Below are 17679 nucleotides of genomic sequence, written 5' to 3'. Positions count from 1 at the left end.
TGATTAGTCAGTTTTTAATGCTTTTCCATGCTGAATGACTTAGAAAGAAACTTATGAGCACATCTTTGGTAAACACAAGATTTAAAGTGGAGCTTTTGCCTGATTCTTTGTGGAGAAACTCATTTTTACAGATATGTTGATTCACTTAAAGGTGCTCTAAGTGATGTTTGGTGACGTCACTTCTTGTTGACGTTCGAAGTATTGTCAAACAAAATGGAGGCTAGCTCGCCCCTCCCTCCTCCTCATCTCGTCCCCTCCCTTTCGCGCACTAACCCCCCAACCCAAAATCCTTCTTGTCAGTTATTGGCTGGAACACTGTTTATGTTTGGTGGTGCAGGTTGGCGCAGTTTGTTTTTGTTGTTTGTGGAGTCTGGGCTGTCTACAGAGACCGCGTTTTTTTACAGTGTGTTCAGGGGACAGGCAGCTAGCAGATAGTGAGGAGATGTTTGCTGTATGTGACAAAAAATATAGCCTAAAAAAATGCGTGACATCGCTTAGAGCACCTTTACATTCTGTATTGTTTATTGTGTAATTTTTGGCTACCGTCTATGTTTGGATTATGAAAAAACGTGCTGTTGACAAAACTCAGGAAACAGGCTTAAATTCTTTTTTTATCATGCAACAGACTCAAACTAAATAGACACACACACACACACACACACACACCAGATAAACTCAGCCTGATTTCCTGTAAATGGAGAGGGGAGGAGCAACTCTCCCAAGGAGACCCTGAAACTGAAAGTTGTTCAGTCATTTAAGAATTCATTTTGAGTCGACGAAATGGAGCAAGAGGTGGGAAACTGAAGGCCGAGGCAGGGTGAGTGTTAATCCAACATGTCATTATTTTAATGAAGTCTCTGAACCAGTTTTCACCCTGTGGACTGTAGAGAAAAGGAATGTTAGAACGAACTTAACAGTTTGATTCATCTAAACGATTTAAAGACAACTGACCAGCTGATGGAGTGCTGTATGGTTTTATTATACTGTATACTGTCACACACTTTTCTCTCATTCTTACAGTACATGTGACTATTGTGCAAACATATTTCCGATGTTGTGAAATCACAGCTAGTGTTCCTGTTTTACCTCTCAGAATGACTTCAGATCAGAAGATGAGTGATTCAGAGGAAGAGGAGGACGGAGCAGAGTCTCTGGTATCCGGCTGTCTGTCTATGAAGTCCAGAGAACCTCCTCTACTCTTCAGTAATGAACCTGGACCCTCAGACACAAAGTAAGAGACTGCCAGCTGACCTGATGAAGATGATGCATTGAGGATGAAGAAATGTTCTGCTAAAAGATTTATACTCATGATGCAGAACTATAAGTGCAGATACTGTTTCAAACTAAGAGGGATCTTTTCTGGGTTTTATAGCCACACATTTCTGATTGGGTTTCTGTGGCAGAACACGCGAGAACCTCCATTTCAGAATTGACATAAATACAACCAAAATATTTAAATGTTGTCCAAACGTTGCTGTAAAGATTTGCAATCTGAAAGAATGTCCTTCAGAAGATTTTTTTTATTATATTGGTCTCCAAATATTTAGTTGATTGGACTTTTCCTCTAATCAGCTGTTATGACCTGCCACTTGTGTTGTTTTTTGTAGAATATTTGAATGAATGCCTTCATTTGATAGAAGAAAGTGGCATAAAACAGAATGACTAAAGGCTCTGACACACCAACCAGACGACCGACCGTTGGCAGAAAAGGCAGTCGGACTGATCAGTCTCCCCGAGTTGGTCAAAAAAGTGCCTCAGAACACACCGAAGAGACGCCGACTTGAGCATACGTTCTGCGCGTGCACGAGACGTAATACGTCTCCATAACAGCAGGCATCGCTAATCTGTATTGTCGCTCAAAAAAATGAAAACCAGCAGCTGATTGGAGGAACGCGTCACGTGGGTCTGGCTTCTCCCGAATTTCAAAACAGACCATAATGGCGGCTCGTTCGTAATACGATCTCGTATTTTACGAAAATAGTTCACCGAAATCAGATCGAATTCAGTTTAAAAGATTTTTGTCAGATTTTGAGAGGCGTTCGTCACGCTCATCCCGCTCATCGTTTCCGGTAATTGGTCATTGAGTCCGACTTCCCACTGGCTGATTCAACAAGTCAAATCGCCCCAAATGAAGGCCGACGGCTCCTCCGACTGACGACGGCACGGAACACACTGAACAGACTCGGGTCACCGACCTCGCCAGACTGTCCGACGGCCGATAATCGGGTTGGTGTGTCAGCGCCTTTACAGAAAAGGAAACAGTCTGGACTTAAACTTGAGACATCGCTGTTACATGCTGTGTGTCTTAGACTGTTCTAAGTGGTCTGAATACTGCAATATTCAGACCACTTCTAACCTCAGTTCAAACCTAACTCACTCAAGCTAAGCTGTAGTAAAAGACATGATCAGCTCTTCTTTAATGGAGCCGCAGAACGTGTTTGTATTAATAAACAAACTACAGGCAGATCACTACATGTTTAATAAGACAGTCAGAGAGGAAAAGCAGTTATTAGTGTTTATGAAAGCAGGAGAGGTGAAATACAAGGAACATTTTCATTACAGACTGAATTCAACTGAAACCGTAACAACACTTTTACTGTTCACTGTTAACATCAGAGCTTTGAGACAGTCTTGATATGAATCAAATACAATCAACAAATCATTTTAGTTATAAAGAAATGTTTCACAGAAAGAGGAAAATGAGTGATGTCTCTGAGGAGGAGCAGCCGCCCAGATCCAGAACCAGAGCTGGACTGCAGACAACCGGTCAGACCTGCACTGTACAAAGTAAGTCTGTACATCTGTCTGATGTCTTCGTGTCTGAAAACTTGTTGTAAAACAGTGACATTTTGTGTGTCATACAGCACGACTGTTTACAATCATTATATATATATTTAAGTCCACCTGAAAGTTTTATTTTGCTCCAGTAAACATATCTGCTCTGTATCACTCCTACTGTGTTCTATGAGAGAATATCATAAATCATCATGAATACATTTCTATTTAATATGTCTTGGTTTATGATAACCGTTTGTTTTCCATCTGCATAGATGGAGATGAAGAACTATTAAACTGTAAAGCAGTAAGGTCACAGGTCTTTTAGTTTCGCAATGCCAGACCTTCCTCCACAGCTCTGCACAGGAGGGTCTGGCTAGACAGCATTCTGGGATGGGAGAAAAATGTGCTCTGGTTTATTGGCATTTATTTTAACCAATCACAATCGTCATGGGCGGCGCTAAGCTCCGCACGGTGCCGCTGCAAAATAACCTCGGGAAGGAACTTGTTTTGGTGGAACATGTTTACGTTCAAAAGTAGTTTTAGTCGTGCAACAGAAAACTCAGATTGGACAGATAGTCTAGCTAGCTGTCTGGATTTACCCTGCAGAGATCTGAGGAGCAGTTAACCATAGTCCTCAGAAATCCACCGGAGGTTAGAATGGCAACACAAAGAAAGCAGAAGGAAACGGACATGCATCTGGCGGAATTTCCTGCGGCACCGGAGCAATCCCAGAAGTGGAACGTCGTGGATATAGACTACAGGTCTATAGGCACACAGGCACACTAACAGCAGCCTGAGACATAACAATTGCCACATACTTTGAACAACAGCCCGCATCTAGCTTCCTGCTAAAGTCTTCTCTAAGTTACAAACACACGTGTTGTCCTGAGATCGACTTACTGAACAAACGACCAAACAAACCACTGAGTAAAAGTGCACTGCTGACATCTGTTTTAAAGCTACAGTGAAGTGCTCATTAGCTGGTCAGTTGCAGCATTTTAAGTAGCTGAAAAACGTACCTGCTGGTATCAACATTGGTCAGTCCAGATGCTTAACAGGGTCCTCTCACTTCACTACCTCTGCTAACAAAACACTGCCTGTCCTCAGCCTGTAAACTACAGCTTTCCACTTGTTTACTTTGTCTCTCACAGTTTTTCTGTGCTGTGTTGTGCTAAGCCATGAATAAATACATTTCCACTGCAGCCTCACAGCAGGGAAAAACCGAGCTGAGCTGTCGTAGCTCTGCTTCGTAGCATGGTCAACAGGAGCCAACCTGAGATGGTCATCTCCCTCAAAACAAAGCCTTGTCTGCAGCTAAACTTACAACACGTGTCTGTGCTAGTGATCAGAGAGAAAGCTCTCTGTACTTTTGTAGTTTCTAACTAAGTCTCTGTGGTTTGGAGTTCACTTTCCCTACTGTGTTCCTGTTTGTACTTTCAGATAGAGCTTTATTTTACTGTTTACTGATAGCTTTAGTCATGTCGGAAATTTGTTAACTTACTGCTGATATAAGCAAACATTTCTTGTTGCTGCTGAGGCTCCGTCTCCTCTGCTGTCAATCAAACATGTAAACCGACACACAGTCAGAGGCCGAGAGACAAAGGAGCATTTCTGAGGTTTCTCTTTAGAAATAAAAAAATAAACACTATTAACAATAAATGTAATTTTTACTTCAAGAAAGGATAATTGCTTTATAACCTTTACTTTTTATTCATTCTTATATTGGTCATCTTCAAATTGGTACTAAAAATGATGACAATCAACTTTTCCTTTTTCTTGTTTTCCCTCTCACCTTCTCTTTTTTAGTGAATGGTAGTCAGCATGAACATAAGATCAGTGTGAAGAGGACATGTGAATGTGTTTCTGAAGGACCTGGTAAAACAGGAAGTGGAACATCCCTCAGCAGAATCTACATTGCGCTCTACATCACAGACGGATGGAGTGAAAAGGTTAACACCCAACATGAGGTTTGGCAGCTTGAGATAGACTTCAAGATGGAGACCCTCCATGAAACTCCAATCAAGTGCAGCGACATCTTTAGAGTCTTACTTGACCAACAGAAATGCATCAGAGTCGTCCTGACGATCGGCGTTGCTGGCGTTGGAAAAACCTTCTCAGTGCAGAAGTTCTCTCTGGACTGGGCCGAGGGTTTGGAAAACCAAGATATCAGTCTGGTGATCCCTCTTTCGTTCAAGGAGCTGAACTTGATCAAAGATGAGCAGTACTGTCTTCTGGAGCTGCTCCGTGTTTTCCATCCAGCGTTACAGAAGGTCACAGCAGAGCAGCTTGCTCGCTCTAAAGTTCTCTTCATCTTTGACGGCCTGGATGAAAGCAGACTTTCACTGGATTTCAACAATAATGAGGTTGTTTCTGATGTCACACAGAAGTCATCGATCAACGTGCTGTTGACAAACCTTATTAAGGGGAAGCTGCTTCCCTCGGCTCTCGTCTGGATAACTTCCCGACCTGCAGCAGCCAATCAGATCCCTCCTGCGTATGTTGACAGGGTAACAGAAGTACGAGGCTTCACTGACGCCCAGAAGGAGGAGTACTTCAGGAAGAGAGTCAGTGATGAAGAGCTGTCCAGCAGAATCATCTCCCACATCAAGACATCCAGGAGCCTCCACATCATGTGTCTGATCCCAGTCTTCTGCTGGATCACTGCTACAGTTCTGGACCACATGTTGACTACAGACCAGAGAGGAGAGCTGCCCAAGACCCTGACTGACATGTACTCACACTTCCTGCTGGTTCAGACAAAGAGGAAGAAACAGAAGTATGATGAGGGACATGAGACGAGTCCACAGGAGCTGATGGAGGCTGACAGGGAAGTTCTTTTGAAGCTGGGGAGGCTGGCGTTTGAACAGCTGGAGAAAGGAAACATCATGTTCTACCAAGAAGACCTGGAGCGCTGTGGTCTGGATGTCACAGAGGCCTCTGTGTACTCAGGAATTTGTACAGAGATCTTCAAAAGAGAGAGTGTGATCTTCCAGAAAACAGTCTACTGCTTCGTTCATCTGAGTGTTCAGGAGTTTCTGGCTGCTGTCTACTTCTACCACTGTTACACCAACAGGAACACAGAGGTACTGGATGACTTCCTGGGGAAAGGCTGGAAATCCCAGAAGAGTTCTTTATACCTGCATAGTGATTCTTACCTGACTGAGGATGATAATGATGGTGACACTGACTCATCTCTGGATGTCTTCCTGAAGAAAGCCATGGAGAAATCCCTGAAGATTAAAAATGGCCACCTGGACCTGTTTGTCCGTTTCCTTCATGGCCTCTCTCTGGAGTCCAACCAGAGACTCTTAGAAGGCCTGCTGGGTCAGACAGACAACAGTCCAGAAATCACCCAGAGAGCCATCAACAACCTGAAGGAAATGAAGATGTACGAGGTCTCTCCTGACAGAAGCATCAACATCTTTCACTGTCTGATGGAGATGAACGACAGCTCAGTCCATCAGGATATCCAAGAGTTCCTGAAGTCAGAGAACCGATCAGAGAAGAAACTCTCGATGATTGACTGCTCAGCTCTGGCCTACATGCTGCAGATGTCAGAGGAGGTTCTGGATGAGTTGAACCTGCAGAAGTACAACACATCAGAGGAGGGACGACAGAGACTGATTCCAGCTGTGAGGAACTGCAGAAGGGCTATGTAAGTACAGATGTGATTTAACATTTTTGATCAATGTAAAGCTTAAGTCCTCAGTGTTAGAGTGAACATACACACTTTAGAGACATGCACAATATAAAAGGTACACTCTATACAAGTTTTCTTAAGTAGTTTAAACATGATTATTAAAAACATTTGTACACTGCAAATGTCTTTGTTCTATCAAATGCTGTGAGAAGAAGACAAATCTGGCACTCAAACTTTTTGAGAAAGGACCGACCAGCTGGGCTACAGCCGCTCATGTTCACGCACTTTGTGATCTGTTTTTATGATAAAAGTGACAATTTGATTATATTTCAAATTCAACATTATCTGTCATCACAGACTTTCTCGCTGTCTACTCTCTGAGATTCATTGTGAAGTCGTTGCCTCAGCTCTGAAGTCTAACCCCTCCCATCTGAGAGAGCTGAACCTGACTGACAACAAGCTGCAGGATTCAGGAGTAAAGCAGCTGTGTGCTGGATTGAAGAGTCCACATTGTAGACTGGAGACTCTGAGGTCAGTTCATATATTGTGCATACCTAAAGTGTACTTTTCAAAGGAAGGTTAAAAATCAAGGGCAACTGGACTTGGTTAAATGTGACTCGATGTTTTCAAGCAGAAATGTTGTCTTCTGAAGTTATATTTATTTTTTATTCAGATTGAGGGGCTGCAGTTTGTCAGAGATCAGCTGTGCTTCTCTGGCCTCAGCTCTGAAGTCCAACCCCTCCCATTTGAGAGAGCTGGACCTGAAAGACAACAAGCTGCCGGATTCAGGAGTGAAGCCGCTGTGTTGTTTTTTTGAGAGTCCACACTGTAGACTGGAGACTCTGAGGTCCGTTCACTGACTCGTTGTTACTATTATAGACCTGATAGGTTTAATTAACAATTTAATCTAATTTATGTACAAAAGAACGTACCATAAACGTATCCATAAAGTTGTACATTTTCCTTTTGTTCATATTTTCATGTTTATTGTACTATATTTAGTCAGCAGTCACAAACGATCTGTGTTTGTTAAAGAAACTGTAGATAATGTCCACTGTTAGCTGTTAAAGTAAATTAATGTTTATACTTTTTGGTGAAATAAATCCTTCAGAACACACAGCTGTTTTACGTATAGATAGATTATTGATCCTCTTATCACAGACCTGACTGAGGTCAGCATGTTATTAATTTGTGTTGACATGAATAGGTGTATGAATGTTGTGGTGACATTTGGATGATGTCTGTAGAAGGCTGACATGATGATCCACAATAACACAATGACAAAGTCTCTACTCATTTCAGCGAAACGCTCATTGATTAGGACGTAGTAATGTTGAGCTTTTAAAACCTGAACACATCTGACTGGAGTATAAATGGATTTGTATCTACATCATTTTTTATTCAGATTGATGGACTGCAGTTTGTCAGAAAGCAGCTGTGCTTCTCTGGCTTCAGCTCTGAAGTCTTCCAATCTGAGAGAGCTGCAGCTGAGAGACAACAACCTGAAGGATTCAGGAGTAAAGCTGCTGTGTGGTTTTCTGGAGAATCCACACTGTAAACTGGAGACTCTGAGGTGAGTTCACTGACTCTCTGTTACTTGTATAGTTATAGAAGTTGTACATTTCTTTTGTTCATATTTTCCTGTTTCTTTTACTGAATTTAGTCTTTAGTCACAACAGACTTGTTTGTTAAAGAAACTGTAAAAGATGTCCACTGTTAGTTGTTAAGCCCAGTTCAGACCAAAGATTGGTGATGAGACGAAACCGTGTTAGAACGTTGCAGGAAAAGTTGCAGCACTCTGAACCGGCCCGTCTCAGCTTGACTCAAGCCAGCTGATGGTGGCACCTGCGACTCAGCCGGTCAAGTCTCCAGTGGCTGGTTTTAGAAAGTATCACACGTCACCTGTTTCAACAGCCAATAGCGAAGTCAGCTACTAACCATAGAAATAAGTGATCCGTAACCTATTTTATTTCTACGTTACAAACTGTCAGCTGGTCGAAATGGAAGAGTTTTGGACGGAGGCTCAATGAGTGCCCGCGAGCACGGTATGTGGTCAAGCGAGCTAGAGAGTGACTGAAGAGAGGGAGCAGCGAACAAAGCAGTGAATCAGAGAAATAAAACGTTTTTGCATAGAAATGCAACTGTAGCAAGTATCTCACTATCACCATCCACATTCATATTTTAAGACGCTACAAATGATATTCAGCTACAAAATGTTAGAACGGAAGTACAAAGATTCATTGCTATGGAGATGATACATTGTCTTGTTTCATCTCATTGGTGTCAACAGGCAGGTTTTGAACGTTGGTGCAGTTTTCTAATTGTTTCGTCGCAAATCTTTGGTCTGAACTGGCCTTTAAAGTAAATGAATGTTTATAATTGTTGGTAAATGGTCACATCTGTATACAGATCAATATATTATTGATCCTTTAATCACAGATCTGACTGAGATCAGCAGCATGTTATTAATCTGTGTTGACATGAATTAGGTGAATGAAAGTTGTGGTGACATTTGGATGATGTCTGTAGAAGAGGGGCATTATGAAGATCTGCAATAACACAATGACAAAGTCACTCTACTTGATATTAGAGAAAAGCTCATTGATTAGGACATGCAGTAGTAATGTTGAGCTACACATTTAAAACCTGAACTAATCTGATTGGATTATAAATGGATCTTAACTGTTAACTGTTTTAACATTTATTCTTTTTTCAGATTGATGGACTGCGGCTTGACAGAGATCAGCTGTGATTCTCTGGCCTTCGCTCTGAAGTCCAACCCCTCCCATTTGAGGGAGCTGCAATTGAGAGACAACAAGCTGAAGGATTCAGACGTAAAGCTGCTGTGTGATCTTGTGGAGAGTCCACACTGTAGACTGGAGACTCTGAGGTCAGTAGAGGGTTGGAGTCAGTATTGAACTCAACATAGTTGGTATCACAGCAAAGATCCAGTATTTCCTGTAAACCTCCAACCTTCTCAGTGAAGCTGTGAGAGGAGAATGCTGTGATTGTACAGAAAGTCCGACAGAGAGGGAGAGGACAGTCAGCCAATCAGATACGCCAGAAGCTCGTTGTGATCATGTGTTTGATATGATGTGAAGACGACTGGTCATGTTAAAAAAAATGGATTACAGCATCACAACATCATCAAATTGTCCAAACATCAAATCTGATCTCAAAGTGTTTGTTCTCTCATTTTAACACTAAGCAACTGATCAGTTCATCTTTGTCGCAGCTCTGAGATCAGTCTGACTGATTTGACTGCAAATCACTGGTTTTAGTAACCATGTGGTCTTTATACAGTGCAGAAGCTCTGCTGAAGTCCAGTAATCACAGCTGATGTTTTACTGTTCAGTCTTGTGTCTTATGAACATGTCGGACCTTTAACATCATCTGTCCTTCTGTCATTTGTTTTGTCAGAATATTTTAATAACAGACTCCATATTTACATATTTTTCATGTAATATTTAAAACTAGACTAAACCCTTAGATGGGTTTTAACAGCTTTGAACCCAACAGCAGTAAATCCATCATAAAGTGAACAGTGAACATCTCCCTGTTTCTGCAGTAATTAATTGTTCAGGACTCTCAGCAGTTTTTTTTTCTTTCACTGAGTACTTCATTGAAATCTGGTCTGGTCTGTGAGCTTTGAGCTCAGTGTGTTCGCTCCAATACGTTAACATGAGAGATGAAAAGAAGCAGGCTACGCTACACAGTCGCTCCACTTGTGGTCTGAACAGGACTAAAGTCCCTGCTGGTCTTTTACTGGATGTGCTGCATCACTGACTGACAGCTGATGAAGGGAGTCTCTGTAAAAACTAATTTATCACTTCTGTTGTCTCCTTTTTACATCAGATGGAAGTGGACTCACTAAGAGTGATCAGGAATGAGGATGTGTTGAGACACGATGTGGAGTCCACCGTCATCCCTGCGTATCCCTCTGGATCTGGACTGCTCTGCTGCTGCTCTGTCCTTCTACACGGTCTCTGCAGACACACTGAGACTCCTCCACTCCTTCTGCTCCACACTCAACCACCTCCTCCACCCTCCACCTGGACCTGGGTTTCATTTTCTCTTTATTCATTCAAATATTCTGAACACAAAGTGCCTCTGCAGATTAATTCTGTTCATGACAACAACTGTAGATTAACACAGTGGTTCGCAAAGTGGGGTCCCCGGACCAGAGGTCCTTGAGTGTGTTCCAAGGGGTCCACAGCAAAAAGGGGAATCCTTTTTTCATTAACATCTTCACTATAATTCCATCCATAAGTAACACAATGACAGAATGTATGACCATTTTGGTCATGGGTTTCATACACTTTCTGTAATAAAACATCTAAAAGCAAAAATCCTATAACATGGGGGACCCTGGGATGGAATTGTATCATAATATATAATGGGGGCCTGTCATCTAATTTGTATAAGTTAAGGGGTCCATCATGTGAAAAAGCTTTGCCTTCTGTAGGAGCTCCACCCTGTGGAACAATGGAGCATTGCAGTTAATTCCCACATATTTCTTAATAACAACGGGAGATGATTATGGACGTAAAGTTACCTTATACCAATACCAGCCATTTCTCATATAATAACATAAATATTTGCTTGTAGCAAAAAAAATCAAAGCTTCACTGAAGTTTCTCAACTGACTACAAACAGATTACGTCTGGACTCTGTTGGAAAATCAGCACCTTATGTTTTATTTTGTATATGATGTTAATGTGAACTGATTAACATGCAGACTCTAGTGCAGGGGTCACCAACCTTTTAGAAACTGAGAGCTACTTCATGGTTACTGAGTCATACGAAGGGCTACCAGTTTGATACTCTTCTGAAATAACAAATTTGCTCAGTTTGCCTTTAGTTATATATGATTATTAATGATTAATGATAGTCATCTATGTGAAGACACTGATCACGTTAATGATTTCTCACAATAATTATCAACAATGACTTAACAAAGTGGGAAACAGATAATGTCAATATTCAATTTTCATTTTTAGAACAGGCCTGAGGGCTACTCATGTGGTCCTTGGGGGCTACCTGGTGCCCGCGGGCACCGTGTTGGTGACCCCTGCTCTAGTGGATATCCATTAATCGTGTCTATAAAACAATTACACACAGGAAAGGAATCCTAAATCACATCATGTTTTTTAGTTTATTACAGTTTAATGTGACCCTGCTAGTTTATGGCAAAAACTGAATATATCCATTCAGATGTGTTATTGTTTATTATTTGGGTATTTCTGCTTTGATACTCGATGGTAATTCTCGGTTTTGTGTGATGTGAATGTTTTTTATTTCTTCAGTCGAAGAGGAAACAAACAGAGTTTATTTATTTCATCTATGTGTAAGTACATTTTGAGTGAACTCATTTTTAAAATAAGTTAGCTAACTTTGTTAAAGTCAGTGTTAACGGTCACTTTGGAGTCTGGGTTTATTTTCCTTCTTTCTCCTTTTGTTACTTTTTGGTCTGTTGGTCTAATGTTGGTTCGTTTAAAATGAATTTACCTGAAGAAATAACATGTAATGTGGACTAACGGTACAAGTTTAGACTCTCGTCTTTGTTCACTTAAAGCTTCATTAACGTCAAACCATGTGTCTGGGTGAATACTCAATTCTGATTGGCTGCTTACAGTCCCAACCATAGACTGTATAAAAAGAATGTAAACAATCATTGGTCCCAACGGCTTTTTAAGCTAATGTTAGCCTCTGCCTCTGGGCGCCCATAGGCAGAGGCTCAGTCCTCGATTCAGTGGCTCAGGGTTCCAGTCCGACCTGTGGCCATTTGCTGCACGTCTTTCTCCTCTATCCCCCCTTTCCTGTCTACAGCTGTCCTGTCTATTAAAGGCTAAAATGCCCCCAAAGTTATCTTTTGATATCTTTTTTTATTGTGCAACATACAGAATAATTTTTAGTCTCATAAATCAATCAAAGAACACAACTTCTCGATGTACCTGGGAGGGAAACTGAAAGTGTTCAGGCAGTTGAAGCTGAATTTTGAGTCGACAGAACAAAGCAGGAGGAGGGAAACTGAAGGCTGAGGCAGGGTGAGTGTTACTCCAACATTTTCATTGTTTTACTGTCAAAGTTTCGGAGTCAGTTTTCACTCTATAGACGTTAGAGGAAAGAAATGTTATTATTAAAATGAACTCAACAGTTTGATTCATCTGTAAACACAAAGTACATACTAGTACTTTTACTAATTCCCACATCCCCAGGCTTCTGCATCTTTTATTAAACTGTATTGTCATTCTCCACATGTCCACCAGATGCTTAATTCTGCTCACCTGTGTCTCATTCCCCAATCACCCTGTCAGTACAAATACTACAGCCCCATGTTTTCCAGTCAGTTGCCAGATTGTCAATGTTATCTATGCCTTTGTATTCCAGCCTCTGAAACCTGCACCTTTTTCCTCCCCATCCCTGTTCACCTGCCGATTCCTACCCTCTCCAGTAAGCTTATACATATGTATATATGTTATATATATATATCATCTCTTTACCATTAAGTCACTGAACTGTTCCTGTCTGCATTAAGAGCCCATCACTTGTTTTTTTGAACAACCTGCCTGACAACAGATGCTTTAATCCATATTGTGTGTTAAATTTACTTTCATAAGTGTTTTATGTTTCCCATTAGTCATTGTTGGCAGTATCAGACTCATATTGGATAAAGATGAAGCCAGATTTAAGATGAAATGTAGGGAATGTTAGCAGTTTGTCAGTGGTTTCTTAACATTTAACCCTACATAACAAACATGTCTGTGAGGTAGAAATATATTGTTAGAAGTAAATCTCAGTGGGTAGAGCAACAAAAAAGGTTTTCTGATAGATTAAATAAATTAGGGGGCAATCTGGGATCTTAAATCAAGAACCTATAGGTGATTAGTGTAAATATGTTTAATATCCCGAGGTGATAACTGACATTAAGACAATTCTTTTCTTGTTTAACAAGTTTTCAGAAATGTTAAATATGCAAATGAGACATTATCTAATGCTAACTTTTGTTAAATTTAGAAGTAATTTACAGACACAACTGGACAAAGTGTAGTAAAATAAATGTTTTCTTTCCACTAGTCTGAAAGAAGACATGTAATGGAAGATAAACAGCTATAAATCTCAAGTGACCAGTGCATGAACAAACTGTTGTTGCCTCTAGTGTGTAGATCCTATATATCAGTACAGAAACAGACTATTTCTTTATTGGTATAATTACTACAACTTTTGCACCTAAATAAAAGCAGCAGGGTGTTGATATAAGTTACACCTTTATTAATCCACAGTGGGGAAATTCAGTTGTTGCAGCAGTAAAACCAAAACCATGCATAAATACAGATATAAAGTAACAAACAAATAATGAGGTACATAAACCAAAATATAAACTATACATAACAGCAGAGTCTTGATATAAAATATAATACAAGGGTCAATGAAACATTAATAGTATAATATGTTACATTATGAAACATTGAGGGGAATGAGACATAGTATAAGGTGCAGTGTTATAGTATAGAATAACAATGTATAGTACAAAAATATAACTGTAGAAAGTATAGTATAGTGCAGCAAGATAACGCAGAATGTAATCGATCAATATATAGTCTATATCCTTGATGTTCCACTTCCGGGATTGCTCCGTTGCCGCTGGAAAATGCGCCGGATTTCACTTATTTCAGCCGGATGTCGGTTGCCTTGGGCTTCCGTTGTGTTGGCGTTCTAACCTCCGGTGGATTTCTAAGGACTATGGTTAACTGCTCCTCAGATCTCTGCAGGGTAAATCCAGACAGCTAGCTAGACTATCTGTCCAATCTGAGTTTTCTGTTGCACGACTAAAACAACTTTTGTACGTACACGTTCCCCCAAAACAAGTTCCTTCCATGCCTATTTTGCAGAGGCACCATGGCTTTTCTCCGGATCTTAGCACCGCCCAAGACGATTGTGATTGGTTAAAGAAATGGCAATAAACCAGAGCACGTTTTCCTCCCATCTCCAAATGCTATGTGGAATAGCCAGACCCTCCTTCAGCGCGCTTTGGAGGAAGGTCTGATCAGATCTACGAAATTTAACAGACTGTTTTTCTGCTTGTGGTGGAGATGTGTTAACATTCGAGTTCCATCTTTTTAAAATTTGTTTAAAAATTCTGTGCGGAAAATTCTGCGTTCGCAGATTCCATATGGCCCTGATAAGTAATATAATACGGTAGCAATTTAATATGGTATAGAATAGTGTAATACAGTTTATAACTACAATGTATAGAAAAGATTGTAGCAACATTTCTACTTTTTTTTTTTACTTATGCTAAAATAGATAAGAAACATTCCACAAACTTTATAAACTAAAAGTAACAGGTTTTAAGGTCAGTTTAAATGACTGACTGAATTACTAAAGGAGTTGCAGTTCCCTAGCAGCTTTCTCTATCAGAAATACATATAGTATAGACACAATACACTGAATAATTTACAGATAAAGGCAATCAGTTTGAAAATACAAGCAACATTGTCAGTTTAACATACAGAATTATTCCATAAAGTGCAGGGAAGGCAAAAGACAAGACAAAACAGATAATAAACTAGCTCAGAACATTTAAAAAAGTAAACAATGGAAAACATACCATTAAAATGAAATATTTGTGTTGCATCGTTACAGAAAACAAGACTCACAGATCAGTGTTCAAAAACATTCTAATATTAAAGTAAGACTTTATGTAAGTCACATGAAGTCTGAGGTTAATACTATATGATTAATATCTCAATAAAGTCTACAATTAATTAGTTAGTTGATCCACAGAAAAATACAAGTCCTCCAAACCATACAACGTTATAGGTTGTTTGTTCCTGGCCTTTAATACAACTCACAGGAGCGTTTCATAAATTACAGCCCCTAGCGGTGGCAGGAAAAATGACCCCACGGGAGCGTTTTTTTCTGTTAGGTTAGTTTTTTTTGCTCATATCGAAACTAGAGAAAGTACAGATTAAGGTTTCAAACGCGTTGTTAAAGATGTGAAACGTTTCATACTTAAACGACATGGAACAATGAGGTAGTTCCATTTGTTCTCACCTTGTACTTTAATTTTCAGACCTGACACAACTACCCACTACTGGATCCCTTCCCCATTACTCTTGTCAAAACCTGTCTGCCATCTATTTCCTCCCTGATCACAAAAAAAAAAATTCTGGAACTGTAGCAGGAACTGTAACTCAAAATGGGTGCAATTACACCCACCCTCAAAAAACCTGGTGCTGACCCAGCTGACAACTGAGGAACCACTGCTGTTTCTGCTGTTCCACTGGGTGTCCCCCAGGAGTCAGTACTGGGTCCACTACTATTCATCATTTACCTCCTCCCCCTGGGCACAATCCTCCGACATTATGGTGTCCACATTCACTGCTACGCTGATGATACACATGACTACATCTCCACTAAACCCACCACTGCCCTTCCTCCCACCTCCCTTGCCACCTGCCTCCTGGACATCAGGAGCTGGATGAGCAGGAAATTTCTGAAGCTATTGGCTCCAAAATCACGCTCTCCAAAACATCCACTGCTCCAAACATTAATTGATAGTCTTTACCAGCCAAGTAATGGCCTCAGTGTCAGCTGCGATAACACGGTTTCCTTTGCACCTTGCATAAAAAACATCAACTGGACTGCTTTCTTACACCTTCGCAACATCTCCAGACTCCAGCAGTGAAGTCTTGGTCCATATATTTGTCACATCCGGCATTGCTGTTCTCTCCAGCCTTTCTTTCCAAACTACTCAACAGAATCCAAATGAATCCAAAAAACGTGACAAAATTCTAATCCCACCTCAAAAACTCACCTACTCAAACTATCCTACTCACCCCGATACCCTACCTCTCCGTCTGATTCCCACTAGCCCCCAACTTTTTTTCTTTTACCTATTATTATTATTATTATTATTATTATTATTATTATTTTTTATTATTTACAAATAAAATTTGTCTGTCTTGAATGTGTGGAGCACTGCTTTCTCTCCATTTACAAAAAATCTGCTTTTTGGCAACAGCAAAGGCTACAGACATCCACTTATTATGATGTTGATTATAGGCGATCTTGATAGAACCCCTATTATACAGAGTACAGGGTCGGGTTGCCCCCAATTTTAATGGTTTGTTGGTTTCCTGTTTTGTGATCATCTGTGATGGTGTCTTATCACGTGTATGTACTGTAACACAACTTGGGTGTCCTAAAAGGCACCCTAAAATAAAATAAATATTATCTTATACTGTACCCTTACTTCATGCTTTGCTCCGATCATAGGCCACTAAAGGGCGCCGCTACTATAAACGTACATATGAGTCGTAATTGCTGCTTGAACAAACAGCTTATGTGGTCGTTTTTGGGGGGAGGACCGTCTCGAAAAATAACCAGCAGCTACACTGTGGCCCCTTTGAGACACATTTACAATATAATACAACAGCTCCTTCATGGATTCTACTTTAACAATACTGTTTTAATTTTGTTCTGTGAAGCACTTTGGGCTGTATGCTTGCATGAAAGGTGCTATGTAAATAAATAAAGTTAAAGTGTATTTGTTTGCTAAAAACTTGTTTTTCATTGCACTTCTATAACATTGTTGGACTCAGTGCAGCAGAACCAGAACCGTCTTTTCAATGACATGCATTCTTCTTTCTTGGCGCCTACATAACTCACAATGAAACCCCACTGCTAACAGTTCAGTCAGATATTCTGGTGTGGTATGCTAGTAGCGGCCAATGTAGCTTAGAGCCTCTCTAGTCAGCAGCAGCGGGGTTGCCAGGTCGGGTTTTCCCGCAGAATTGGGCTACTTTTGAAGTGTTGCCGCAGGTTGACTTTTTATGTCCGCTGGTTGGGTTGATCATTTTTTAAATGCAAATTACATGAATAATATCTATCGATGAATAATATTATACACTTCAGAGCAGCACAGTGTGACAGTGATGTTACGGTGGGTTGTTAGTCACACTGTAGATATTTACCAGGGGGGTCACATTAAAACAATACAGTTTCTGTAGAAGAAAGTTTGTTCCTGTGAACAAAAAAACAACAGATTTATCGGTGAAAGACCAATCGATCAAATCAAAGTAAAACTCAAAACAAACTTTTTTTAAATTATTTTTTCCAGTATGAAGAACAATGTCTGCAGAACAAAATAAATAAGCATAGCAAACAAGAAGCCTTCATTTGATTTGGTTAAATGTTCTACTTTATCTTCAAACTACTGAGCCTACTGAGTTATGTTTTATGCTACACTCTGCTTG

At 40.3% G+C, this 17679-nt stretch overlaps 1 protein-coding gene across 5 annotated transcripts; it reads left to right on the top strand.

Annotated features, from left to right (window-relative positions):
• Positions 1-699: 699 nt before the first annotated feature.
• Positions 700-12282, top strand: LOC116040013 (NACHT, LRR and PYD domains-containing protein 12-like). 5 transcript variants are annotated; one of them, XM_031285226.2, is made up of 10 exons: positions 700-817; positions 1094-1231; positions 2690-2787; positions 4585-6433; positions 6776-6949; positions 7092-7265; positions 7824-7991; positions 9135-9308; positions 10274-11162; positions 11499-12282. In XM_031285226.2, the coding sequence occupies exons 2-9, from the start codon at positions 1095-1097 to the stop codon at positions 10290-10292; spliced, it is 2793 nt and encodes a 930-aa protein (XP_031141086.1). In that variant the 5' UTR covers positions 700-817; position 1094; the 3' UTR covers positions 10293-11162; positions 11499-12282. The 5 variants fall into 5 exon arrangements, with proteins under 5 accessions (XP_031141086.1, XP_031141089.1, XP_031141088.1 ...); XM_031285228.2 differs by lacking the exon at positions 7092-7265 and having other exon boundaries at positions 702-817; XM_035998057.1 differs by lacking the exon at positions 700-817 and having other exon boundaries at positions 972-1231.
• Positions 12283-17679: the final 5397 nt, after the last annotated feature.

Source organism: Sander lucioperca, chromosome 23, assembly GCF_008315115.2.
Source record: "Sander lucioperca isolate FBNREF2018 chromosome 23, SLUC_FBN_1.2, whole genome shotgun sequence".
Lineage (NCBI taxonomy): Eukaryota > Metazoa > Chordata > Actinopteri > Perciformes > Percidae > Sander > Sander lucioperca.
Note: the sequence above shows the minus strand (reverse complement) of the source record. Positions and strands in the feature narration are given on the sequence as shown.